The 24619-nt window shown below is 50.1% G+C and overlaps 1 protein-coding gene across 2 annotated transcripts in view; it reads right to left on the bottom strand.

Annotated features, from left to right (window-relative positions):
* LRRC2 (leucine rich repeat containing 2) overlaps window positions 1-22658 on the bottom strand; it is a 39355-nt gene extending 16697 nt beyond the window's left edge. The window contains exons 1-5 of one of the 2 annotated variants that reach the window (XM_025916522.2): window positions 22502-22658; window positions 11954-12097; window positions 4444-4651; window positions 2561-2717; window positions 1692-1828 (exon numbers count right to left, since the gene is read on the bottom strand). In XM_025916522.2, the coding sequence (XP_025772307.1) occupies window positions 1692-1828; window positions 2561-2717; window positions 4444-4651; window positions 11954-12078 (627 nt within the window). In that variant the 5' untranslated portion in view covers window positions 12079-12097; window positions 22502-22658. Of the gene's footprint in view, window positions 1-1691; window positions 1829-2560; window positions 2718-4443; window positions 4652-11953; window positions 12098-21158; window positions 22033-22501 lie in introns of those variants that run through there. The other variant, XM_086698411.1, reaches the window with a different exon arrangement.
* Between the last annotated feature and the right edge of the window lie 1961 nt (window positions 22659-24619).

Genomic DNA, 24619 nt, shown 5'->3' with positions numbered 1-24619 from the left:
GGCGAGATCGAAATATCCTACAAGTGAATTCGGTGGATCGTACACTTACAATGGCTGAATTGGGGGCCGTATGAATTATATTTCAACAAAGGGGGCAGGCGAAGAGAAGGGACAGAGAAGCAAGCCTAGGAGGCTAGGTCAGGTGATGGACAACACGGGCTTGGACTAGGGTGTTGGCGGCAAGGTGCTGGGCGGGAGTCAGATACAGAATATATTCTAAAGGGCATGCTCAACAGGACTTATTTACAGAGTGGTTACAGGGCGTGGGAGCAACAGAGGTCAAGGTGACTTGGCTTGCTTCCAGCCTGGACAACCGAGAGAAGACTGGGTCCCTTTCTTTCTTCCTTCCTTCCTTCCTTCGTTCCTTCCTTCCTTCCTTCCTTCCTTTCTTTTTTAATGTTTATTTATTTTTGAGAGAGACAACAGCACAAGTGGGGAGAGGGCAGAGACAGAGGGGAAGACGCAGAACCCGAAGCAGGCTCCAGGCTCTGAGCTGTCAGCACAGAGCCCGACGCGGGGCTCGAACTCACAAACCGTGAGATCATGACCTGAGCCGAAGTCGGACCTCAACCGACTGAGCCACCCAGGTGCCCAGAGCCATTTTCTAAACTAAGGAGGCTTGGGGAATGAGCAGTCTTCTGAAGGGGGTCACGCCCTTGGGGGGGCACCCCTCACCTGGACCACTGTCGGGCATTTCCTGGGGCGACAGTAGAAGCGACTACTTCCTCCCACCCCGAAGTTTCCAGGCAAGGACAATAACACCCCATCTAGGACTATAATCAGTGGGCGTTGGCAGGACCACATGAGCACTACTGTTTCCGGTGTGTTCATTACCAGTTCGTTACCATGAGATCCATATCTCCCTTCAGCATAAGAAGCCTGTTGAGTTTTATTTGGCAATAAACTCTGCTCCCTTTCAGCTGTTCCATTTTATCAGAATATGATGTTAAATCATGAGTGAATACAGACCAAAAGTAATGAACTTAATTCATTTGATTTCGATTAATGAACTTTTAAAATCCTATCTGTAAGACGATTTTTGTTACCTCTAAGTTTTGATGAATATATAAACTTTAAAAAAATCTTACCCCCTTTATTCCCATTTCTGATTTATTTCACCATTGCAGATAAGCATTACAGACAACAGGAATCTTACATTAAATAGGCATTAAATAAAAATATCCTGTGTGAAAATAGGACATTTTGCCTAGTTTTGTGTAGCTTTTTATTTGTTTTATTTCTTTTAAGTTTATTTATTTTTGAGAGAGAGACAGAGAGAGTGAGCAGGGGAGGGGCAGAGAGAGAGGGAGAGAGAGAACCCCAGCAGGCTCCACGCTGCCAGTGCAGAGCCCAATGTGGGGCTCAAACCCACAAACCGTGAGATCGTAACATGAACCGAAACCAAGAGTCGGACGCTTAACCAACCGAGCCACCCAGGCACCCCAGTGTTTGTTTTTGTTTTGTTTTGTTTTGTTTTGATAGCTTTTCCGAACTTAAATTCAGCTCCTGGTCTAGTGTAAGAACATTTTCAAGGACCTTCTAATTGCTGGTATAGTGATTGACATGCCAAGAAAGTGTGATATAACAAAGACAGATTTCATCTTGTAAAACATCTTACCCACGTTATAGATCATCCCACATCATAAGTCAAATAAAAGTAAATCATAGTGCAAACGTGATCGCTTTCTTACTTCAAAGGGGAGCTCAGTTAATTCCAGATTTCCGGAACAATCCAGTTTCTCGAGATTTTCGCAGTCCCCCAGCTCCGGAGGGATGCTCTTCAGATGGTTGAAACTCACATTGAGTTCTCTCAGGTTCTTCAAACGACCTGTCATCAGAACAAATGAACATCCATGGGGTAGATCCCTTATGGTTTTTTAACGGCAAAAGCAAAACAAAGATACAACACGTTTGTACAAATGGTGGGGGGGGGGGGGGGGAGACAGGAAACATGATTTTGTATTTGTTTTTTTAAGCACTTCACTAAGTGCCAGCTCGTCTTTCATCCTGAGCATGTTGGTCCTTGATCAGAGCGTTTTTTGCTTATTCTCTGTTTAATCCTTCATCCAACTAGGCAGCCGCAGACCTTTACCCCTCATACCCCAAGAGAAAGAGAAGCAGTAGTGGTCATCCGGTCTTCATTTTCAGCTACTGATGGAAATTTATCGAATGTTGATCAAAATGACCTACCAGGCTACACGAAACTCATCAACGGACTAATATCCGGGACCGACTATTGTAGTTTATGTTTACAGTGAACATGTCATTGCACGTTTGTCCTTCTAAAACTGAAAGAAAATAGACACGAAGCTCCCAAACACGGCACTGCTCACTTGTGACACTTCTAGCTTCTGCGCAACTGGCCCACGTCTGCCTGTGCCGAGTTCCGCAGGCAGGACGGTGGCGTCGCTGCCCCAAGGGGACACTGCAAGCAAGCCAGCGGCTCTGGGAACACAGGAAACAGCCCCGTCCAAGCAGCCTCCTGGAGGGCCATGCTGCCTGCCCGCCAGCTGCCCGCTTCCCAGACCAGAACACCGAAGGCTCCCGCTGGGGAACATACCAATTTCAGCCGGAAGATGGGAGATTTGGTTTTTTGGCAGATCCAGAATTCTCATCGCTTGAAACAGCTCGATATAGGTAGGAATGATTTGAATCAGGGTATTGCTGATGTGCCATTCTTTTAGGTGTGTCTGCTCCTTCAACGAATCCGGGAGCTCCTGAAACAAAATGAACGAAGTCAGTCACAACAAGTTCCTCAGCGTGTTGGGGCTGAGGGGCAGCGTGCACAAAGCCGCGTACATCGGGGCATCAATGTAGAAGACGAGAGAGCACGCGGGAGTGCGTCAGGCCTGACCTTCGCCAGCTCGACAGCCACTTCACGAAGCCACTTTTAAGACTGTGTAGGAGCGCCCGGGTGGCTCAGTCGGTTAAGCGTCCGACTCTTGATTTCGGCTCAGGTCACGATCTCACGGTTCGTGGGTTCGAGCCCCACGTCGGGCTCAGCCCTGACGGCGCAGAGCCTGCTTGGGGTTCTCTCTTTCCCTCTCTCTCTCTCTCTGCCCCTCCCCTGCTCTCTCACTTCCTTGCTCTGTCTCTCTCACAAAATAAATAAACATTAAAAAAAAAAGAAAAGAAAAGAAATCCAGACAGGTACCCAGTACCCACAGATCTCAATGATGGGGGCTCAGGAGAAAGAACACTAGAGGCCATACAGTGATCATCTCTCCCAGCATCAGAGGGCAGTGCAGCTAAGAAATCGGTGTCAGAAAATATCCACTCATTTGGTCGCCGCAATAGCCCTCGTGGGGGCCGACACAAGCATTAGCACCGTCTTACTGGGGGGACACAAAATATATAAAAGTGGGGTAAACTGCCCCAGGTCACATGGCCAATAAAGGACGGCCCCAGGATCACCCCCCAAAATTTAGTCTCTCGGCCCAGAGCCCCTTCAGCTAGAAGTTGGGGGGATAGAAAGAGATGAAGGGTAGGTCCCAGAGAGCCCTGTCCCCCAGAAAGGGACCACAGCCCAGGTTCACCTGCCCACAGCACAGCAGGTGCCGTTTCCATGGGTAAACCTCGGATCACGGGGCAAGCCCTGGAGATGCCTCTCCAAGCAAAGCAGCAGGTCAGGGGCGGAGGGAGCAGGAAGCCAATGTAAACACCGGAGGAAAGAAAGGGGGCATCTTTGTCCTGGCCTCAGAATCTCAGAGGAAAAGCAGCTAAAGGGTCTGCCGAAATTCCTTTACTGCTCTGCACACCCTGACACTTCAGCAAAGTCACCACCACCCTCTGGGAAGTGTTCGGTGAAAGTCACAGTTCATTTAAAAAAAAAAAAAAAAAAAAAAAAAAACAGAAACAAAAAAAGGCCGGAGCGCCTGGGTGGCTCAGTGGGCTAAGCGGCTAAGCCACTGACTCAGGTCGTGATCTCGTGATCTCGTGGTTTGAGCCCCAGAGATTGGCTCTGGGCTGACAGCTCAGAGCCTGGAGCCTGCTTGGGATTCGGTGTCGCCCTCTCTCTCTGACCCTCTTCCGCCTGCACTTTCTCTCTCTCTCAAAAATAAATAAACATTAAAAAAAAAATTTTTTTTAAAGGCAAAGTGATTTTAAAGTCTGGGGGAGAGACGGCAGGATTAAGCATTTAAAGGCTGCACCATTCTGGGGAGGGCCCACTCCCCCCTCCCCTCCCCCCCAGGTCCCAGCCCCTGCCAGCCTCGGAGGGATCCAAGGGGATCCTGCTGCCCCCTCCCGCAGGACGACAGGGTCTTACACAGAGGGAGGGATGTGAAAACCCGGTTCGGTTCCAAGCAGGCAACAGCCTCCTCCCCATCCAGGGGAAAGCTCTCTAGGGGCAGGAGCGCTCTCTGGGTCAGGGCCAAGGCCAAGGCCAACGCCCTGAGCTCAGCTCAGCAGCGCTCACCGGGCACCCCCTCGCTGCACACTCACCGTCCACTGCTCCCCCGAAAGTTCAAACACAAACGCACTGCTCCGTTTGTCTCTCTCCTTGGAAAGCAAACTCTGCCTGGTGAGAGAGTTCCTTTCGATCTTTTCCAGAAGCCTCACGCTGGTGTCTACGAAGCCATTCTTGCAGTACACAGCCTGGGGGATGCCTTTCCTCCTGCACTCGGCCACGAAATTCCACTCTTCCTTTATCCTAGACGGGCAGCAGAAGCCACAGTCACTCTCCTGGGGAACCGCCCTCACCTCCCCGGAGCAGCGGGCAGGTCAGCCTGGAGCTGGCACAGTCCCTCCCCGGGCCTGAGGCCCCAGCCCCCAGCCTAGGGGGACTTAAGTACCTGCCCAACTCTCAGTCCTCCCAGCTGAGCCTCCTCCCTCATTTCCTCTGCTGCGGGAACATAGGGGGACCTTAAACCCTCAGAGGGTTTTCCGTTTTTTTGTTTTTTGTTTTTTTTTTTTAACGCAGGGCGAAAAGAACATGCTGATCTTTCAAGGCCATCTGATTTGAACTACACAGGCAGCCCCGGTTCTCCAGATACCTGACAGGCTTTGACAACTCTGTAGAGACCGAGGTGAACTTGTAGAAAACCGACAGCAACACAAATACTTCCCGAGACGGCGGGCACACAAATCGACTCTGTCCGGTGGACGGACGGCCCTCCTCCACCTCCGGAGACAGTCTGTTCCGGGCGCGGGTGCGTTTCAATATTCCTGCCACCTAAATGTGTGTGTCCTCTGGGCTCCCCTTGGACCCGGTTGTAACACCTTACTGCTCGTCCTTTTGTGCAACCGTGAGAAAAAGGGGATTTTTAACACACATTCCTTTTATATCTATGGCAGCACGAGGGCTTCACCTTTTTTAAAAGGTGAACCTTTATCACAAGGTGGGTGTCCTCTGAGCGCTCGGGGTTTCAAAGGCTGGGCAGGGGTGCGGTGAGGCGAGAAGAGGAAGCCCAGACCCCTTGCCCTCATCCCTCCTCGGAATGGGACTGGCAGGGCCCAGAGAGTCGTGATCACCTCCTCATTTATGTAGTTTCAGCCGCTCTCTGTCCTGCCTGGCTTTTGTTTGACCCACCAGGCATTCTGTATTGGTTCTTTACTTCACACGATCCTAACTGCCCGCTCCTGACTAAATGCGATGTGCAGACCCGAGAGGATGAGCAAGCAGGGAAACCACGGGCAAAGCCGCGGGGACGGCGCTGAACTGGCAAAAGAGCCCTGACTCGGGGCTGGGACCACGCTTTTTAAGGAATCGCATGTGTTGAAATATCCTAGTAGGTGCTTCACAGACTCTTTCCTCCAGTCAAATGTTAGGAGTGTTAGCAGAGCTTGGTAGCAGGACTAGTGTGTCATTAAATGTCAGTAATCCCCGGGGCGCCTGGGTGGCTCAGTCAGTTAAGCGTCCAACTTTGGCTCAGGTCATGATCTCACTGGCTGTGGGTTCGAGCCCCGCATCGGGCTCTGTGCTGACAGCTCAGAGCCCGGAGCCTGCTTCAGATTCTGTGTCTCCCTCTCTCTGCCCCTCCCCAGCCTGTGCTCTGTGTCTCTCCCTCTCAAAAATAAATGAAAACATTAAAAAAAAAAAAAAAAAACCCTCAGCGTGATTAGCTTGAATGAAAGAATCCAGACCAAAAAAGGGAATGATTCCATTTATAGACAGTGATTCCATTTGTATGGAATATAATAAATGCAAAATAATCTTCCGTGGCAGGAAGGAGTGACTGCGTGGGCACTGGGGGCGGGGAGTGAGAGGAAGGAGTCACCAAGAGTGAGAAAGGGGCTTGTAAGGTGACGGATAGGATCCTATCTGGATTGCGGGGATGGTTTTACAGATGTATACCTGGGCCAGACTTTTCAAATTATCTACTTTAAATGCGTACAGTTTATTGGGTGTCGGGTATACTCAGCAATAAAGCTTTTATAAAATAAATGTCATGGGCCTCGTTTTAATCGCCTCCTGCATCCCTCCTCGACCCCCTTGCCCCTCTCTTGCTCCCTACTGTGCACTTGGACAAAGCTCAAACGGGTACCCGCTGCTCCCCTGCTCCGCGCCTACGCCCACCCAGTACTCGGGCACGGGGGAAAATTCGCGGCCTTGCAAACTGGCCTCGCTTCGACCCTCACTCCCTTCGGGGCTAAACCCAGCCCTCCAAGACTCAAGGACTTTCTGCAGGGGCTCTCTCTCTCCTCAGTGTTTCACTTTGGGAGACCATTCCCATCAGCGCATGAGCACGCGGTTACCTCTCCCAGCTTAAAGGGCACCCCCCCTCCACCCCCGCAACCTCACGTCTCCCATGGGGCCCGCTTCTCTGCTCCACCTTACAGTCAACCCTACGAAAGAGCTGTGCTGGCTCACACCCACAATCCTTCTTTCCCACTCCACCCCACCCCCGTTCTCTGTTGAACCCCCTTCACTCACCATCACGGTTCTCTAGAAACTATTCCCAAGGTCATCATGACCTCCATTTTGCCAGACCCAGCGGTCAAATCCAGTCCTCATCTTCGCGGACCCATCTGCAACATTTGACACAGCCCTTCCTCCCCCGTGAAGCCTGACTGTCACTTGGCTCCCAGGACCCCTCTCTCTGCTGACTCCACTCCTGCCTCTCCAGCGACTGGGCTGCCTCCCCCCGCCCCCCATCTCTTCCCAACCTCCAAATCCCCAAGGGCCCAACACCCAGCCCTCGGGCCTCTTCTCGTCTCTCTCTACACTCATTCTTTGGCTGTCTTTCAGTCTCATGGCTTTAAATATATGTGTATGCTATTGATGATCAGTTCTGTTTCTCTAGCCAAGACTTCCTCGCTGAATCCAGCCTCTTTGCTCCCCTGGAGCTTCACCTGAATGTCTAAAAGGCGTCCCGCGAACAACATGTTCCAGACCAAACTCCCGATCCTCACCCTAAAACCTGCCTCTGCCCCATTAAAGCCATAAAAGCCTTTCAGAGGCTCTGGCTACAAACCTCAGGCTCATCATTGGCTCTGTGCTTTTTTCATACCTCGTAGCAAATCCGTCGAGGGATGTGATCGGTTCTACGAGAATCCGCACGCCTCACCACCTTCCCTGCTTCCATTCTTGCCCTTGTCCCCATCATCTCCTTGCAGGCACCACTGTTGTCCCCCCTACGGTCCAAATGCACCCAGCGGTTCGAGTAAGCCCATCACAATGCCCTCGACTCCTAATCTCACACAGCAAAGCAATGTCCTACAGCAAAGCAATGTCCTACAGCACCGACAAGGCCCTGCAGGTCTGTGCCGTCACCTTGCCTGTCTGGCCACTGCACAGTCACTTGCTTTTTCTGGCCCGCACGCTGGCCCCCTTGCTCTCCCTTGAACACCCACACCAACGCATGCCTCAGTATTCACATTGCTGTTGTGTCTGCATTGGAACATTCGTTCCTGGATTTCTGCAGAGCTGGATCCCCAGGTTTCTGTGCAGACTTTTTGGTCTTTCAAAACTTTGAGTATCATTGGAGTTTCAAACTTGCCATTAAGCTGGGAGAAAGGGGAGTGTTTGAGAAAAGTATTTCGCCGATGGCCCTGGCTGGCCCAGCTGCCACCCTACCCAGGTCCTAGTCACTGAGCTGAGCTGAGGATAAGCACTCAGCAACCAAGTAGGTAGGGCTTCGGGTTCTACAAAGAAGTCTATACATAATGCAATAAAAGCAACAAACTTAAAAATACCCGCACATGGAGAGAGATGAATTTAATCCTGGGGGAAAGTGATGGGATTGGCTTGGCATTGTTACTTTTCATGATTAGCTCTTCTGCATAATGTAAATATTTTAATACCTGTGATAAAAAGAAATGCAAATACTTGCCCACAGATCTCGATCTGATTGTAGCAGTCAGGGATGTGGGCAGACCCTGGGTCTAAGACATGCTCCCTGAACGAATAGAAGAAATCGCCCGAATTGCCAACGAGCAATAGTACAGCCATCGCCAGGTCTTGGGTCCACCGAGTACTTTTCAGGCTAATGCCTCCAGCTTTTCTATCCTCATTTCTTAGACCAAACCTGAAGGGATGCCCTGCCAATGTAATGAAATGATGCCCATTAAGCCCTATAGAATACACCCTTCCTATATTACACGTTACAAACCGACGTAAGTAGCTCACATATTTTGGTACAGCCAACATAAAAAGGAGAAAAAAAGGATATCAGACAGATTTCATTAAAAATAATCATTTACCACGGGGTGCCTGGGTGGCTCAGTCGGTTAAGCATCCAGCTCTTGATTTCAGCTCAGGTCATGATCTCATGGTTTGTGAGTTCCAGCCCCGTGTCGGGCTCTGTGATGACAGTGGGGAGCCTGCTTGGGACTCTCTCTCTCGCTTGCTCTCTCTCTGTTCCTCCCCTGCTTGTGCACGCGCTCTCTCTCTCTCACTCTCAAAATAAATAAACAGACTTTAAAAAGTAAGCATATACCAAATGTTTTTTGGATTTCTTTTTTTTTAATTTTTTTAAATGTTTATTTATTTTTGAGAGAGAAAGAGAGAGATAATGCAAGCAGGGGAAGGGCAGAGAGAGAGAGGGAGACACAGAATCCAAAACAGGCTCCAGGCTCCGAGCCGTCAGCACAGAGCCCGATGCAGGGCTCGAACCCACGAACCGTGAGATCATGGCCTGACCCAAAGTCGGACACTTAACTGATTGAGCCACCCAGGTGCCCCATTTGGACTTCTTTTTAAATATTTTATGTCTCATTCCTTCCAAAACCTCATAAGAATATGAGCCCTTGTTTAGTGAGAGTCAAGGTGAACATACAAACTTTTTTTAATTCCATTCCCTTCCTTGAGAGTAATTCAAATAAGTAAGCTGTCGGGGCGCCTGGGTGGCGCAGTCGGTTAAGCGTCCGACTTCAGCCAGGTCACGATCTCGCCGTCCGTGAGTTCGAGCCCCGCGTCAGGCTCTGGGCTGATGGCTCAGAGCCTGGAGCGGGTTTCCGATTCTGTGTCTCCCTCTCTCTCTGCCCCTCCCCCGTTCATGCTCTGTCTTTCTCTGTCCCAAAAAATAAAATAAAAAACGTTGAAAAAAAAAAAAAAACAAGCTGTCTAGCATAATGTATAGAGTTGTCGAATCACTACGTCATACACCTGAAGCTAATGTGACATAGTGTGCCAGTTACACTTCAATAATAAAAAAAAAAAAATCCGATGGGGAAAAAAGATCAAATGAGATCAATAAACTGTCATTGTGTTTACACTTTATCACCCATATAATTGAATAACCTTCCCCTTGAATCAATTTTAATAGAACGTCAAATATGAGCCAAACACGTAAAACAATGCCCTTAGGGTCCTACTAATTAAATCGATCACGTGCAAACAAAACGTTGCAAGGAGCCTCGTTGGATGAGGAAATCATCCCTCGGACCCTGACAGCGACTCCTCTTTCTCTCCATCAGTGATTGGATTTCATTCAGGTAGGGATATTCTGTATTATGTCTCTACTTATAACTTCTAAGTTTTGATACATGCTTCATGGAACAAATTCAGTCTTACAAAATAAAGTACCACGAAGGGAGGTCACAGAGCAAGCCGCAGGGTTTGGCCTGTTTTCGTGAAATTAAATTAACCAGATAATTGCCTCTTACGATAAGGCATTCATCAGTTTTTCGACGTGTTAATGTCCTCGCAGGAAACAGATCTTGAGAGACTCAAGATAAACCTTCAGATAGTATTAATAATCACAGTATGAATCATATGATGGAAACTCAGCTACCTGCATAAAAAGGTAAATTTACTACCTGTTTTGCAGGTCTTGGGAAACCAAGAAGCTTCCTCCTTGAACACCTACGTTCCTCCCCCCACCATCACCACTTCCCCCTCACCTGCCCAGCCAGTTGGATGGCTCTTTTTCTTATCTTGAGCTAGAAAAGCCTAACAAATCCCTAAAAGGTTTTCTGTTCTTAGGACAAGATAGGACACAGCACAAGCCCAATGACCCCAAGCCCAATTCAAGGCCTACCTGGGGCACAAGAGACATGCGCACCTGTTCATGAAGGCATTTAGCACCACAATGAACGACAGAGTCCAAGAGGCAAACACCACTCCAAAGCAACTGGGAGAAGAGTCTGTGGACCCCAGCTCTCTGCAGATGGTTCCTGCTCCCTTAGAATCCTTGGGGGGTTACATCAGCTACAGACACTTTCCCCAAAACCCCCAGGGCTTGGGTCCCCATTCAGCAAGTTGTCCTACCCTAGGGTAACCCCAGATGCTAGGAGGGAGGAGGAGGGAGGAGAGGAACAGAGCTGAGAGTCACTCTGGGCTCACAGGCCCCTCGTGTAATTAATTCGTGCTAGTGTAGATAATTCGTGCTAGTGTAGATCGCTCAGACCCATTGATGCCTACTCTGAGGTTCTCATTCTTAAATTCAAGATTCACATCATATTGGATAACCTCAGACGAGTGCAAGTGAAAAGAACATCCCAACTCTCTGGGATTACAGCACGATGCAGGGGGAAGAGCTGGGCCAAATCCTCCCCTTACCAGCTGTATCAACTCGGGCAAAGTCACTCAGGCCCCAACCACCTTGTCTTCAGACTGGGGATAATGATATCCCCCTGGGACAGCGGTGAGGCTTACAGCCACAGCGGAATTATCAAGCATGGTCAGAACAGGTATTTGTTGCATCCAAATAGTTCAGAAAAATGGAGAGCCCAGGATAGAGAGACATTGACACCTTACGCATTTTGTTTTTTAGCTTCAAGCATAGAAATAGGTCACCAGCTGCCAACTTGAGACAGGGTCATGGACCTCCCCCGAAAATGGGTCTGCCAGTCGGAATCCCATTCTGCCTTTCTTAGGTAAGTCACATCCTTAACGCATCAGCCAGGAGCACCGGTTTGGGTTCCTCCGTGGGAAATAAAAAGTACAGACATGCAAATCCACCCCCATGTGCAACCTTTCCAGCTTGTCATATTCAGACTTGCGCAGTGCAGAGTCCTTTGTGTGGCTCATATTTTTTGTAAATGTAGTTTCTTCCAAAGCACTCGACTTAATTTCATAGACAAGTAACTCTCTTTTCCTCAGATTTCATGAATCGACACGAATAGTTAGTCCAATCACATCATCTCAATTGGAGTAAAAAATGCATTGATACAGGGACTCTTATGCAGCCTTCAGTCCAATAGGTGAGGGCTGAAATGCATGACGGGGAGTGGCCTTGAGCTGCCCCGGGGCACGGTCACAGGGGCCGCCCAGGTGTGGAGAGCATCAGATGGCCTAGTGAGGCCAGCCTGGCAGCCTTCCACCAAGTTCCCTGTGGCGTCCTGGTGCCCAGTACCGCGCCTGGAAGGTATGTGGGTCCTTACGACACTGGGGGTGACTGTTACAGGAATCGAACGTTCACTAGCCAGGCAACAGCGTGACAGCTCTGAGGTCCCGTGAGCAAGAGTCACTGACTGAGAAATCCCAGAAGAAAGGCATCCCCCTCCACTATGCTGCCTGCCAAGCCCCCGTGTCCCCGAGAAGCCACAGGCAAGTACAGAAAACACATACTTTTCCAAAGCGCTTTTCTCAAGCCTTTCTGCCTCCTTCTTCTGCCAGGCTTTGTGCTTCTTGACACGAGTTTCCCACAAGGCTCTGACGACAGAAATGTCGAATACGACCACTTTGTGTCCCATTTCGGGCGTGTGAAATTACCTATTTAAGAAACATACGTTATGTCAGCTTTGTACACACACAGAGAAGAAAACAGTTATAGCACGAACTTTAAAATGAAACATGAGGGGTGCCTGGGTGGCTCCGTCGGTCGAGCGTCCAACTCTGGATTTCAGCCCAGGTTATGATCCCAGGGTCATGGGATTGAGCCCCACATTGGATGTGGAGTCCGCTTGAGATTCCCTGTCTCTGTCTGTCTCTGTCTCTCTTGTCTCCCTCTGTCCCTCTCCCCCGTTCACACACACACAGTCTCTCTAAAATTAAAAAAAAATTTTTTTTAATGAATGAATCAATTCTCTTAAGCAATGATGAAATGCCTGTTACTTCCAGGATGGCAGTTTGCTAAAGTTCTTAAAGCCTGATCGTACTCTGGGGAAGTCAAGTTCAACATCACCCTTCAAGCATCTATTCTAGAAGTTCACACTTCTGCCCTTGCCTCTCAGCTGAATTGTGGGTTCCCAGAGCCCCCTGGGCATTCCTTCCTGAAGCCTCATGGTTCTGCCTTCTATTGAATTTCTAGCAACTAATCTTCCCACAGGTTGGAACATACTCAGAGGGAAGTTCGTAAGTTAATCAGAACACACACACACACACACACACACACACACACACACAGCGTGTCAGCTGGCCAATAGCAGGGCTGTTGAATACTCTCTGCTCCAGTTCCAGATGCTTCTAAATGGCAGTCAGTGGGGATACAAAACCAAATATTTAATCTTCTGACTCAGCTGTGTCCTCGCCATAAACGGCCTGCCAGTCCGAGGGGGGGACGCAGCTTTCGTCTGTGCAGCCGAGCGCTGAGGAGCCGTAATTTCCGTCTAACGAGCTGAAAATGCTGGCCCCAATTTATTTCCGTCTTTCCCTTCATTTCTGGCATCTGGGACTGTCTTTGGTCTCCCTTAAAACTCTTTTACCTACAGGAGATTTCTGATTCAGGTGCAAACGGTGCACGTCTTTGTACGGACATGTTTTCGGTTCTCTTGGGTAACTAAGTGGGAGCAGCTTTTGGAGGGTCGTCTGATAACTAACTGTGTGTTTAACCTTTTTAGGAACCGCGGGACTCTTTTCCAAAGCAGCTTCATCATCTTACGGCCCCAGCAGCCTTGCCTGGGGCTCCAGCGTCTCCACATCCTCTCCACACTCGTTCTTCTGTTTTCTTCCATCAGAGCCGTCCCAGTGGATGGGAAGTGCTATCTAATTGTTTTGATTTGCATTTGCCTGACAGCTGATGATGTTGATCGAACACCTTTCTATGTGCCTGTTGGCCCTCGTTATACCTTCCTGGGTATTCAGATCCTTTGCCAATTTTTCAATTGGGCCATTTGTCTTTTTATTGTTGACTTGTCATAAATACTTCTTTATATAGTCTAAACACAGGTCCTTCGTCACATAGATGATCTGCAAAACTTTTCTCCTGTGTTCGGAGTTGTTTTTTCACTTTCTCAATTCCATCCGTTTACTTTTAACCTAAGTACGTATACGGTTATATTTGATGTGAGATTTTGTAGCTAGAATCTTTTGTTTTTGTTTTTTGTTTTTTGTTGGTAGGCTCCATACCCAATGTGGGGCTCGAACTCACAACCCTGAGATCAAGAGTCGCATGCTCCACCGACTGAGCCAGCCAGGCTCCCCTGTAGACAGAATCTTGTCGGATCATTTATTTAGACACACTCCAACAGTGGCTTTTAATTGGTGTGTTTGGGCAATTTACATTTAATATAATGCCTGATACTTTGCGTTTAGGTCTACATTCGTTTATTACCCGGTTTCTGCATGACCCCTCCTTCGTTTTCCTCTGCCTTCTTGTGTGTTTCACGCCTTCTAGTATTCAATTTAGCTTCTCTACTATGTTTTTGACTATGTTTCTCTGTGTCCTTCCTCTTCGTTTTCATGGCTGCCCTCCGGAGGATCAACTCTGGCTTCACTTCTTATCTCGGTCTATGAGAAACAACATTTCACCACTGATAGTGAGCCATAGACACCTGACTCCCACCAAGGTTCCCCTAGGCTCTCTCGCCTTTGTGCTGCGGTTTTCCCAGGCACCGAACCTGTCAGTGTTCTATTTTTGGCTTCCAATCATGAATCTTATGTTAAAGAATGCACTAGGAGGACGCGAGCCCATCACGTCTACCCTGATATGTACCATATCTGTTGTTCCTCCCACATTCCTGTGGTCCCATGTCCCCTCAGACAGGGGATGTCTGCTGATAAATGTTCTGTCCTCCCCCATCTGAATATCTCGTTTTCACCTTTACCCTGAAGATTGTGTTGGCTGCCTCTGGAACCCTGAGATAATGCTTTTTCTTCAACACCGTATAGACACTGTGCCTGTGTCTTCCGGCCTCCATGGTTTCCCAGGAGACGCGTGCAGTTGTCGGAACCATAATTCTCACCAAGGTGACACATCATCATTCTCTCACAACTTTTCTAGAGCTTTCCCTTGTCTTGGGTTTTCCTCGGTTTAATTATGATTAATCCGGGCATGGATTTCGTTGAGTTTATCCCGTGTGGGATTTGCCTTGCTCCTCTGGTCAGGAGGTTTGATCTGTTGCCAAACTGGGGGATTTTCAGATCTGTCCCAAACTGGGGGATCTGTTGCCAAACTGGGGGAAAATCTTCAAAGATTTTCTTCTGCCCTGCCCTCTTTCTCCCCTCCTTCTGAGACTCCAGCAACACAAATATGAGCCCTTTCACTATCGTTTCGTGGATTCTTGAGGCTGTTCATTCTTTATAAATCTCTTTCCCCCTTTTTTCTCAGGTTGGTATTATCCAGCAACCCATCTTCAAACGTCCCACTCTTCCCTATATCATATCATCTCCAATTACGTTTGTGAGCCTATCCAAGGAATATTTTATTTCAGTGATGGCCTATTTTATTTCTCAAGGTTCCATTTGGTTCTCTATAACTTCTGTGTCTTTGCTGATACTTCCTACCTCTCCATGCACACCAGAGGGCAGAGGGAGAGTACCCCAGAAAGGGCAAAACTTGGAAGGGCTTCAGACCTCGCTTTCGTTGTCGAAAGCAAGGAAAGTTTTCTCCACCCTCTGGGGCCTGTAACTCCTCTGATGAGAATGGAAGGATCCCCTTTCTCCAAGCTTTGGGTGACCGAGGTCCTCTGCTATCAACCTTCCCTGTCCCTCCTGTTACCGCAGAATCCTTTGGGGGCTGAAATGTGACAGGATGGGAAAAAGAAGAACAGGGATTTGCCCCCACTCTCTGAGCACTAGGAGTCCCCTTTTCTATTCCTGGAGCACGACTAGGAACCGTTGTGCCCAATTCTGGGCTCCAGGCTGTCTTGGGTCCAGGCTGCGGAACACTGGAGGGGAAAATGGGAAACACACCTCAGGTTCCTGGTACTTGGAATTCTGGTGTCTTTCTCTGATTCTCTTGCAACCAGTTACTTTTCAGAGTCTTCATATTCCATGTATTCTGACTGGGTTTTATGGAGCTGCCTTTGGTGGGAGAGACACAGCAGAGTATGCCTAACTCCGTCTCACCCAGAACCAGAAACTGCTGCATTTAATTTGTCTTCTATCAGTTTCCTTACTGTCATCTTCAGGTCCGGAGCGCCTAAGCTACCAAGGGCTTAAGGTTTTGGTTTTTGACAAAAGAAAAAAAAAAAAAGTTTCCATTAAAACATGCGAGGCACCAGCCTACAAACGAGAGCAAAGGCCCCCTCCTGAAATGGAGAAAAATTCAAAAGAGAGAAAGAACCAGATAGACTAATTGCTTTGAGGCGATCTCTACACATAAACCAAGTCTACACGGAAAAACAAAGCAAAAAGGGGGCGCCTGGGTGGCTCAGTCAGCTGAACGTCCAACTTCGGCTCAGGTCATGCTCTCAGTCTATGAGTTCGAGCCCCGCGTTGGCCTCTGTGCTGACAGCTCCGAGCCTGGAGCCTGCTTCGGATTCTGTGCCTCCCTCTCTCTCCGCTCCTTCCCCGCTCATGCCCTATCTCTGTCTCAAAACTAAAAATAAAACATTAAAAAAATACACTAAAAGCAAAGCAAAAACTAAAGTAAAGGGAACTTTCTGAGCAGCGTGGACAGCCCAGGCAGTCAAGGGTACTTAAAGCTGAAGGACAGCCTGTGTGCTCTAGATCAACCAGCCGTGACTCGGCCTCTATTGCTGAGTGTCTGTCATTTTCTTAGACCAGCAAATCCTTGGGGAGTAGCCAGATCTGTACCTTAATTGCCCATGCATTAAAACACAAAACCAAAAACCATTGCTCATTAGTTTCCATGCATTCATTTGGAGAAATATGATTCAAGTTTGCTTCTTAGAGGAATGGTCTCTTCTTGATGCCTTTGGGTTCTATTTTTAAATGGTTGTAAATCAGTGTTAGTGTCAGTGTTTTGGTGGGAAAGAGTATATCCTGTCTGCCATCCAACCACGTTCCCCATTTCCCCTGCGTCTTGCAAAGCAGTGAAGGAGGTTCTAGTCTTCAGTTAAGAGGGTTTTGAATGTGCTGGGATTTTAAGTCAAGGTCTTGCCGGTGAGACGTTCTGTTTGCAAACGTGTGTGACAAAATGTGGAAGCTCTAAGAACAGTAAGAGATGACCACATTCGCTAGGGGTCTACACATAATGTGAAATCCAGGGAAGCTAAGAAATACCAACGCCTGAAGGCCATGTCCAGCCCAGCCCCTGGTGTCCTGTGCGGGCCAGGGCAGCATGGAGGCCTCCCTAAACAACCGGTCAGGTTCAAAGTTAACCCTTCAGAGAGTAGCTCTACGGATGTGTGCCAGATCCGAGAAGCGGTTTTACAACAAAGCCCATGAGTCATTGAAGGACAGGTAGGAGACCCATCCAGGGACAAAGCCACTTTGGGGCAAGCAGAAAGCAGGCAGATGTCAGGGACCCATGCAAGTGACAGTCACTCAAGAGGTTCAGGAAAGAAAGCCGGTCTCAGGAAAGAGAGACAAAGCTAATCTCTTCTTTGTAGCATGAGTTCTAGTCAACACAACCTTTCCTGCAAATACGCAAAATGTAATTTCCTGAGCATTAACTTTCTCCAGAACTATAGAAATAGCACCATGGTAGACTCTACCAAAGCTGGAGTACAGAGAAAAATTCACCTCTACAGGATCCAGTCTGAGAGACCCTCGTTTCAAAGAAAGCAATATCCTCCTAGAGAAAACTCCACATCCGAGTAGACTGTCCTGAGGCACCGTAAGAAATGCAGGGCTTTGGCGTGAGCCCTCACTGAGTTTTACAGCAAAGATCACGAATCTAAGAAGACGCCTGATCCCAGTTCCCTGCTGGAGATCTGGCTTTGCACGGTTACAGCAGAATCATAAAGGAACACAGATCCCTAGATTTGGGCTACATGGTCCGCAGCCACAGGGCATCTTCCCGACAAGAAACCACATGGGACTGGAAGAGAGCAGAGGATAAGCGTGACGTCACTCATGGCAACAGAAAGGACACTGGGACAGAGTGTCATCAGGCTCATTTGTGTACCTCTCTTGGTGTCCCGGGTCCTGAGCGAAAACGTCAACAATCAGAGACTCTCCAAGTTTGGATTCCTAGTGGAAAGGAAAATTCCTCCTGGAAAAATCTTTCGCTTTACTCTAGGGGTCAGCAAACCTTTTCAGGAAAGGGCAAGAGAATAAATGCTGTAGGCTTTGCGGGCCAACCTGCAAAATGGAAGATATTATGTAGGCGCTTACATAACAAAAGAGAAAGCTCCTGGCCTGCCCCTCCCGGCTGACTTGGCCATGGGTTGCCCCAGCCTTGAGCTTGCCTCCGTGTTTTGTGATCAGTTGCCACCTGCTGGAGACATACTCAGGACAAGAGCCACTGGCCCAAGAGGGAAAGGCCCCGGCAGGCCAGCACGCGGAAGGATGGGGAACGGGGACCTGCTGTGCTCAGTTTCCCTCCCGGCCCCTGTGACGCCCAGATGCTGGTCTGTCCTCTCCTCTGTGTCAGCTCAGGTTGGGTAGCTGGCTGGAGGCTAGGAGGACTTGCTAAGTCACCAGCCCCTGAGCAGAGATTCCATGCTTGGTGCCCGGCATTTGCAACTACAGCGAAATCTCCAACATGTAGGTGGCAACCAGCGTGGGCTTCGGGCAGCCGCGAGATACAGCGGGCCAGGCAGACAGGCACTGAGAATGAAGGGGAATAGGGGGAGGCAGGGGGCGGGGGGCGGGGGGACTCCAGCTCGGTCTCCATGGCTCGCAGCACCAGCCCCCTCCAGCAGTGCCCGAACGCCATACAAAAACGTGTGCCAGCCCTGTTTGTGCTTCCCGGCTTCGGTGAACAATAAAATGTATTTTGTTTTGTGGATGTGATGGCTTGCAATTGTACCCACAAATTCCTTGACATTCTTTCCTTTAGATGGGTGGAGCTTGGGGCGCCTGGGTGGCTCAGTCGGTTGAGTGTCCGACTTCAGCTCAGGTCACGATCTCGAGGTCTGTGAGTTTGAGCCCCGCGTCGGGCTCTGGGCCGACGGCTCGGAGCCTGGGGCCTGCTTCGGATTCTGTGTCTCCCTGTCTCTCTGCCCCTCCCCTGCTTGTGTTCTGTCTCTGTCTCTGTCTCTCTCTCAAAAATAAAAAATAAACATGAAAAAAATATTTTAAAGGGTAGGGTTTGGGGCCCCTGGGTGGCTCAGTCCATCTGACTGTTGATCTCAGCTCAGGTTGTGATCTCATGGTTCGTGAGTTCAAGCCGCATATCGGGCTCTGCACTGATAGCATGGAGCCTGCTTGGGATTCTTTCTCTCTCTCTCTGCCCCTCCCCTGCTTGCACTCCCTCTTGCTCTCTAAAAAGGGGGGTAGAGTTTCATTCCTCCCCCCGCCCCCCGAGCATGGGTTGGATTGTGACTCATTTCTAATGAATAAAATGTGGTCAAAGTGATGGCGTGCAGCTTCTGAGACTAAGTCCCACCAGGCACTGCTCTCTCTATCTCTTGGGTCATGCGCTCTGGGGGAAGTCAGCCGCCATGTTATGAGGATGTTGAAGCGGCTGAATAGAGAAGCTTCCTACGGGAAGGAGTAGAGGCCCCTTGCCAGCAGCCATGTGAGCAGAAGCTGTCTAAAAGCAGGTCCACCACCCCAGTTGAGCCATCAGATAGCAGCAGCCCCAGAAGACATCTTAAGTGCAACTTCACGACAGACCCTGAGCCAGGACCGCTCAGCTAAGCCATTCCTCACCCTCTGAGAGAGAGATAATACGTTTTTTGTACTAAGCTGTTAAGTGTCGGGGCGATTTCTTATGCGGCGATAAATAATGAATACAGCGGACAGTGAAATAAGAGCCACTTAAAAGAACCGGTCTCGATCTACAGCGACCTCTAGGGCCTGGATCGCACCGCTTCCTTGACATATCCACCTGGATGTCTCCCACATTTCTCGAAGAAACACAAGAGTTACTCACTTGGAATCTATCCGTCCCCAGCCGCCTTAATTCCTCACCTTGACTCCACCGTTACCTGGAGGTCACTCCTTTACACCTTCTGTGTCCTCACCCCTCCCGCCATGTGGGCATGAACTCATACACAAACACACACGTTCATTCACACATCCGATCTATCACCCAAGTCTTAGAGGGCAGGCATTTCTCACCACCGATTAGTGTCACAGCTGGCCCCGGTCGTGCAAAATCCTTACAGCTGGCGCCCCGACTTCCCACTCACCCACGTCCAATCCATTTGTCACCCAACAGTGAGAGCCATTTTCCGACGAGGGTGAGATCACGCGGCCACCTGGCTCAAGTGCTCCAGAGACTTCCCTTTGGGATGAAGGGGACATCCCAGCCCCTCACAGGGCCCTGGCATGTCCACCCTCGACTGCTCTCCTCCTCAGTGCCTCGGCCTGGACCCCTTCCCTCGTCCACAGGGCTCCCCTGCACCCCATACCCTGAACTCAGTGTTCTCTCCTTGGCGTGGCCTCTTCCTCTAAGCCAGAGCCCCCTGTTACTTTCTCCCTCAGACTGTTGCTTGTTTACCTCACAGCACACAAGGCAAGTTGAGTTGCCCGCTGGTTGGTTGAAGTTCGCTTTGTCCGTAGACCGCGCTGAGAAGGGCCCCGGTTTGCTGACGGGAGCAGCCCCCGGAGAGGCCCCAGAGGTGGGCTCCAAGTCAGGCGCGTGCCCCGAGAGGTCACCGGGTGAATGATGGTAGCCCTGGAGGGGGGGTGCAGCCAGGGTCCGGCTCCTTGACCTCAACACAGAAACCCTGCGTATTGGCCCAGCTCCCTTGCTGTGCATTTCTGTCCTTTGATTCCTGGGAACCCCAAGTAACTGACATTTGGGAGCACTCATCAAATGCAGAAGGGTGAATGTCCCTGCATCAGAGCTCTCCCCCTGGAGAGGGGAACAGAGGCTCAGAGAGACGGATTTGGCGTGGGGATTTGACAAGGGAGGCTGGATAGACGCTGTGGAGGCGGGTTAGGAGGGAGGCCCTCAAGTGTGTGTGGAGAGTGGGGCTCAGGGCAGCGCCACGGGACCCTGAGGAAGGGGAAGGGGACTATCCGTGCAGGTTTGCTTGAGTAATTGTCCACGCTCCCTCTGCAAGCCAGGCACATGAGAATCACTTCGCAGAACCACCCACCGTCCGAGCCAGAGGGCATGACTGGAAAAAACACGTCCCCTAGCAGCAGAGCACGAGTCCCCACTCAGAAGACGTATGCCAGCGTTCCAGGCGGGAGGGGGGTACTTTCTGGTCACCTAGTCCTCTCCCTTCTTGTCAAACAGCAATCTGGACAGAGAGGGGGCAGGGGGTTGGGTAGAGGGCTCCCATCTCTGAGAATCTAAGGTGCAGAGGCCCCGGGGGAAGAGACCCCACAAAGCCCACAGTGCAGGTGCCCAGCCATTCTGGGTGCCAGGCTGGGGGAGGGACAGCGGCAAGTGCGGGGAGGTGGGGAGACAGGGACAGAGCTGAGGTCAGGAGGTCACCTGAACAGCCATGGGGAGAGGGGCCCGGCCCCTCACCCCGACCTACTCTTCAGAACCCCCGGGCCCCCTCTTTCCCTTGGGCAGACCAGCTCCAGACCCTCCACAGCATTCTTCCCAGTGTATCTACCTCGGGAAAAAGACACCCACCTCAGCCTCACCGGAGCTCAGGGAACAGCCACAACCAGTGGGAATTCTTGGCGACCCCAACGCACAGAAGAGGCAGTAACGTGGCCAACAAGGGGCTTCAGCGTCTCACAAATCCCGTTCTAGCCTCACGGAAGACTACTGCCTGGACCCCAGAGCTGGCACCCAGAGTGAGTTTTCGGCTAGAAACAGTAGGGTTATGAAGGGCTAAGTGCTCAAGTGAGGTCAGTACCGTCAGGATAGTTCAGCCAAATTCTGAATTAAATGACATCTTACGTCACAGGGTCAGAGTTTCCCTGGGAGCACCCATTGCTTTCCTGGTAACTTGTTAAACCAGAAAATCCAAGCAGGGAGGCAGAGGCCACCGGGCATGGGATTAAGAGGAGTCAGCCTGCTTGGGCTGGAGTCCCGCCTCCTCCGTTTATGGCTGTGCGCCCCTGAGACAGTCACCTAACCCCTCTGCACCCCGGTGTACTTCTCTGAACATGGGTTGACAGGGGCACCCAGCTCACGGGACTGGCGACTGGAGCGCGTGTGATCATTTCAGTCAAGTGCGTAAGAGAGTATTTGGCACCCAGTAAAGCTCCAAAAATGTCAGTGATTTAAAGGAAAAAAAGAGAAGAGTTGAAGACGGACATCATCACTTATTAAACGTAAGACACAAACCAGGGGTCCGTGAGCACCCTTGGATTCTTGTGCCCAGGGCATGGTCAGCGGAGGTTTTCTGGGAGACGGCCCCAGCCCCTGAGTTTCCGGAGAGGATTTGGTGGAGAAGAGCCGCCAGCACAGCTGAGCCGCTCACAAAGCCAGATGGTTTTCCTCTGGGTCTCCGATCCCTTTCCCACCCTCGCCCTCTCTCTCTGGAGAGCGGGGAGACAATCCCCAGAAGGAAAGTGTCCCCCCCGCCCCCAGATGTCAATCATCCCTTTCAGGGCACCGAAGACACAAACAAAGTTGATTTATCTCCCCTTAGACAGCACTTTGGACCGGAACATTTTGAGCTCAGCCGCGGGCACCAGGGCAGTTTCCTGGGAAAGACTCACAAACCAGGAGCAGGAATCTTGGGGACCCCCGCTACAGCGGCAGCCTTTCTGGGCACCTCCCACCTCTGCCACAGTCTCTCCTTCTCCATTCAGTTCCATTTCTTGCCCTAAAACGCAGATAAATTGCTAATCCACCCCCCCCACCATGTTCCACTGGGGATGTTTGCCAGGGTCCTGCCATGCACGGCACAGTGGGAAAGATATAAACAAAGAGGCACTGCCCCCCAGGCTCCCACCAGCAGGTGCACAAGCCTCCTCATTCCCATTTCCCCCCACGCCCCCACACCCACGACGGCCACCTACCCGTGAGAGCACCGCAGTCCCGGCCCCTGCCCGCTGCCTGCCAGGTGGAATCCGGGCTGTGGAGTATTGTTGACACCCACAGCAGCCACACACACTGGAGCCTCCGGCCTGTGCGCTAACGGGCTATATTTGTCAGTCGAGAATATGATCTGTAGGACATGTGCTGATAAACTATCTATCTATTCTATGTGACTCAGCCCGGCATGAGACAAAACACAGTTCAGAGGGGAGGGCTTGGCCCAGAGCAAACGACGAGCCGGCCAATTCGAGCCCTGTTACCCAGGATTACCGCACCTCCCGTACAGACCGCACGGCCCTTTGTACGCTAGCCATCCTGGAGTGCATCGAGCCCAACAGGCCAGAGAAACAGGGAAGGGGCCCCATGCTCTTAGCACTCCAAGCTAAGAACCGAACAAAACGGGGGATCAGAAAGGGATAGGACCCAGGGAAGGTAAAACTGTTTTCCGTGTTTGAAGCCACAGATATCAGAGATCTGGATTTCCCCTTTCTTTCTTTTAAATTTCCTAAAACAGGGGTGCCTCAGTGGCTCAGTCAGTTAAGCGCCCGAGTCTTGGTTTCGGCTCAGGTCATGATCGTACGATTCGTGAGTTCAAGCCCCGTGTTGGGCTCCATGTTGATGGTGTGGAGCCTGCTTGGGATTCCCTCTCTCTCTCTCTCTCTCTCTCTCTCTCTCTCTCCCCCTCTCTCTCCCGCTCTCTCTGCCCCTCCCTTGCTCGTGCACTCTCTCTCTCAAAATAAATAAACTTAAAAAAATAAATAAATAAATTTCCTAAAACATATGCGAATTTGGGTTCTCTTTGGTGATCTTACTAATTGGACAAAGATGCTTTGCTAAGAACCAACACTGTGACAATTTGACGATCAGTTCATCAGGAATTGCTCTCACCTCACTGCATCCCCCAACCCCCACATCCCCCACCTAGCCCCTATGCCTGCCCGTTCCAAGAGGTCCATATAACCCCCACTTCGTGGCCACAGACTCCTCATACACTTTCATCCGAAACAGAAAAACACCTTTTGCCTACTATAGACAAGATAACTCTAATTACAAAATAGTTGGGTTTTGAAAGGACTATTTTCTGTGTGCAATATCTTCTATTTGTTGGCATTTATAATTAAATTATCATTTTATTGGGGTGCCTGGGTGGCTTAGTCGGTTAAGGGTCCGACTTCAGCTCAGGTCATGGTCTCACAGTTTGTGAGTTTGAGCCCCGCATCAGGCTCTGTGCTGACAGCTCGGAGCCTGGAACCTGCTTCGGATTCTGTGTCTCCCTCTCTCTGCCCCTCCCCTGCTCACGCCCTGTCTCTCTCTCAAAAACAAATAAACATTAAATAATTTGTAATTATCATTTTATTAATGCAATCCCTATCCAAATACCAACAGCATTTTTCACAGAATGAGAGCAAACAATCTTAAAATGTGTACGGAAACACAAAAGACCCCAAATAGCCAAAGCAATCTTGACAATGAAAACCAAAGCTGGAGGCATCACAATTCCAGACTTCAAGTTATCGTACAAAGCTATGGTCATCGAAACAGTATGGTGCTGACACAAAAGCAGACACCTAGATCAATGGAACAGAATAGAAAGACCAGAAACAAGCCCCCAGTTATATGGGCAGTTATATTAATCTTCGACAGAGCAGGAAAGAATATGCCATGGGAAAAACACGGTGTCGTCAACAAGTGGGGCTGGAAAACTGGACAGCGACGTGCAGGAGAATGAACCCGGACCACTTGCTACACCGTATACAAAAATAAACTCAAAATGGGTTCAAGACCTACATGCGAGGCCTGAAACCATAAAAATCCTAGAGGACAGCACAGGCAGTAATTTCTCTGACATCAGCCCTGGCAACATTTTTCTAGAAAAGGAAGGGAAGGGAAACAAGGGAGGCAAGGGCAACAAAAGCAAAAATAAACTATGGGCACCTCATCAAAATAAAAGCTTCTTGGGGCGCCTGGGTGGCGCAGTCGGTTAAGCGTCTGACTTCAGCCAGGTCACGATCTCGCGGTCCGGGAGTTTGAGCCCCGCGTCGGGCTCTGGGCTGATGGCTCGGAGCCTGGAGCCTGTTTCCGGTTCTGTGTCTCCCTCT

The sequence above is a fragment of the Puma concolor genome, chromosome A2, assembly GCF_028749965.1.
Source record: "Puma concolor isolate L17-30 chromosome A2, mPumCon1.1.hap2, whole genome shotgun sequence".
In the NCBI taxonomy this organism is placed as follows: domain Eukaryota; kingdom Metazoa; phylum Chordata; class Mammalia; order Carnivora; family Felidae; genus Puma; species Puma concolor.
The sequence above is the reverse complement of the archived record's forward strand: the minus strand, read 5'-3'. Positions and strand labels throughout refer to the sequence as shown.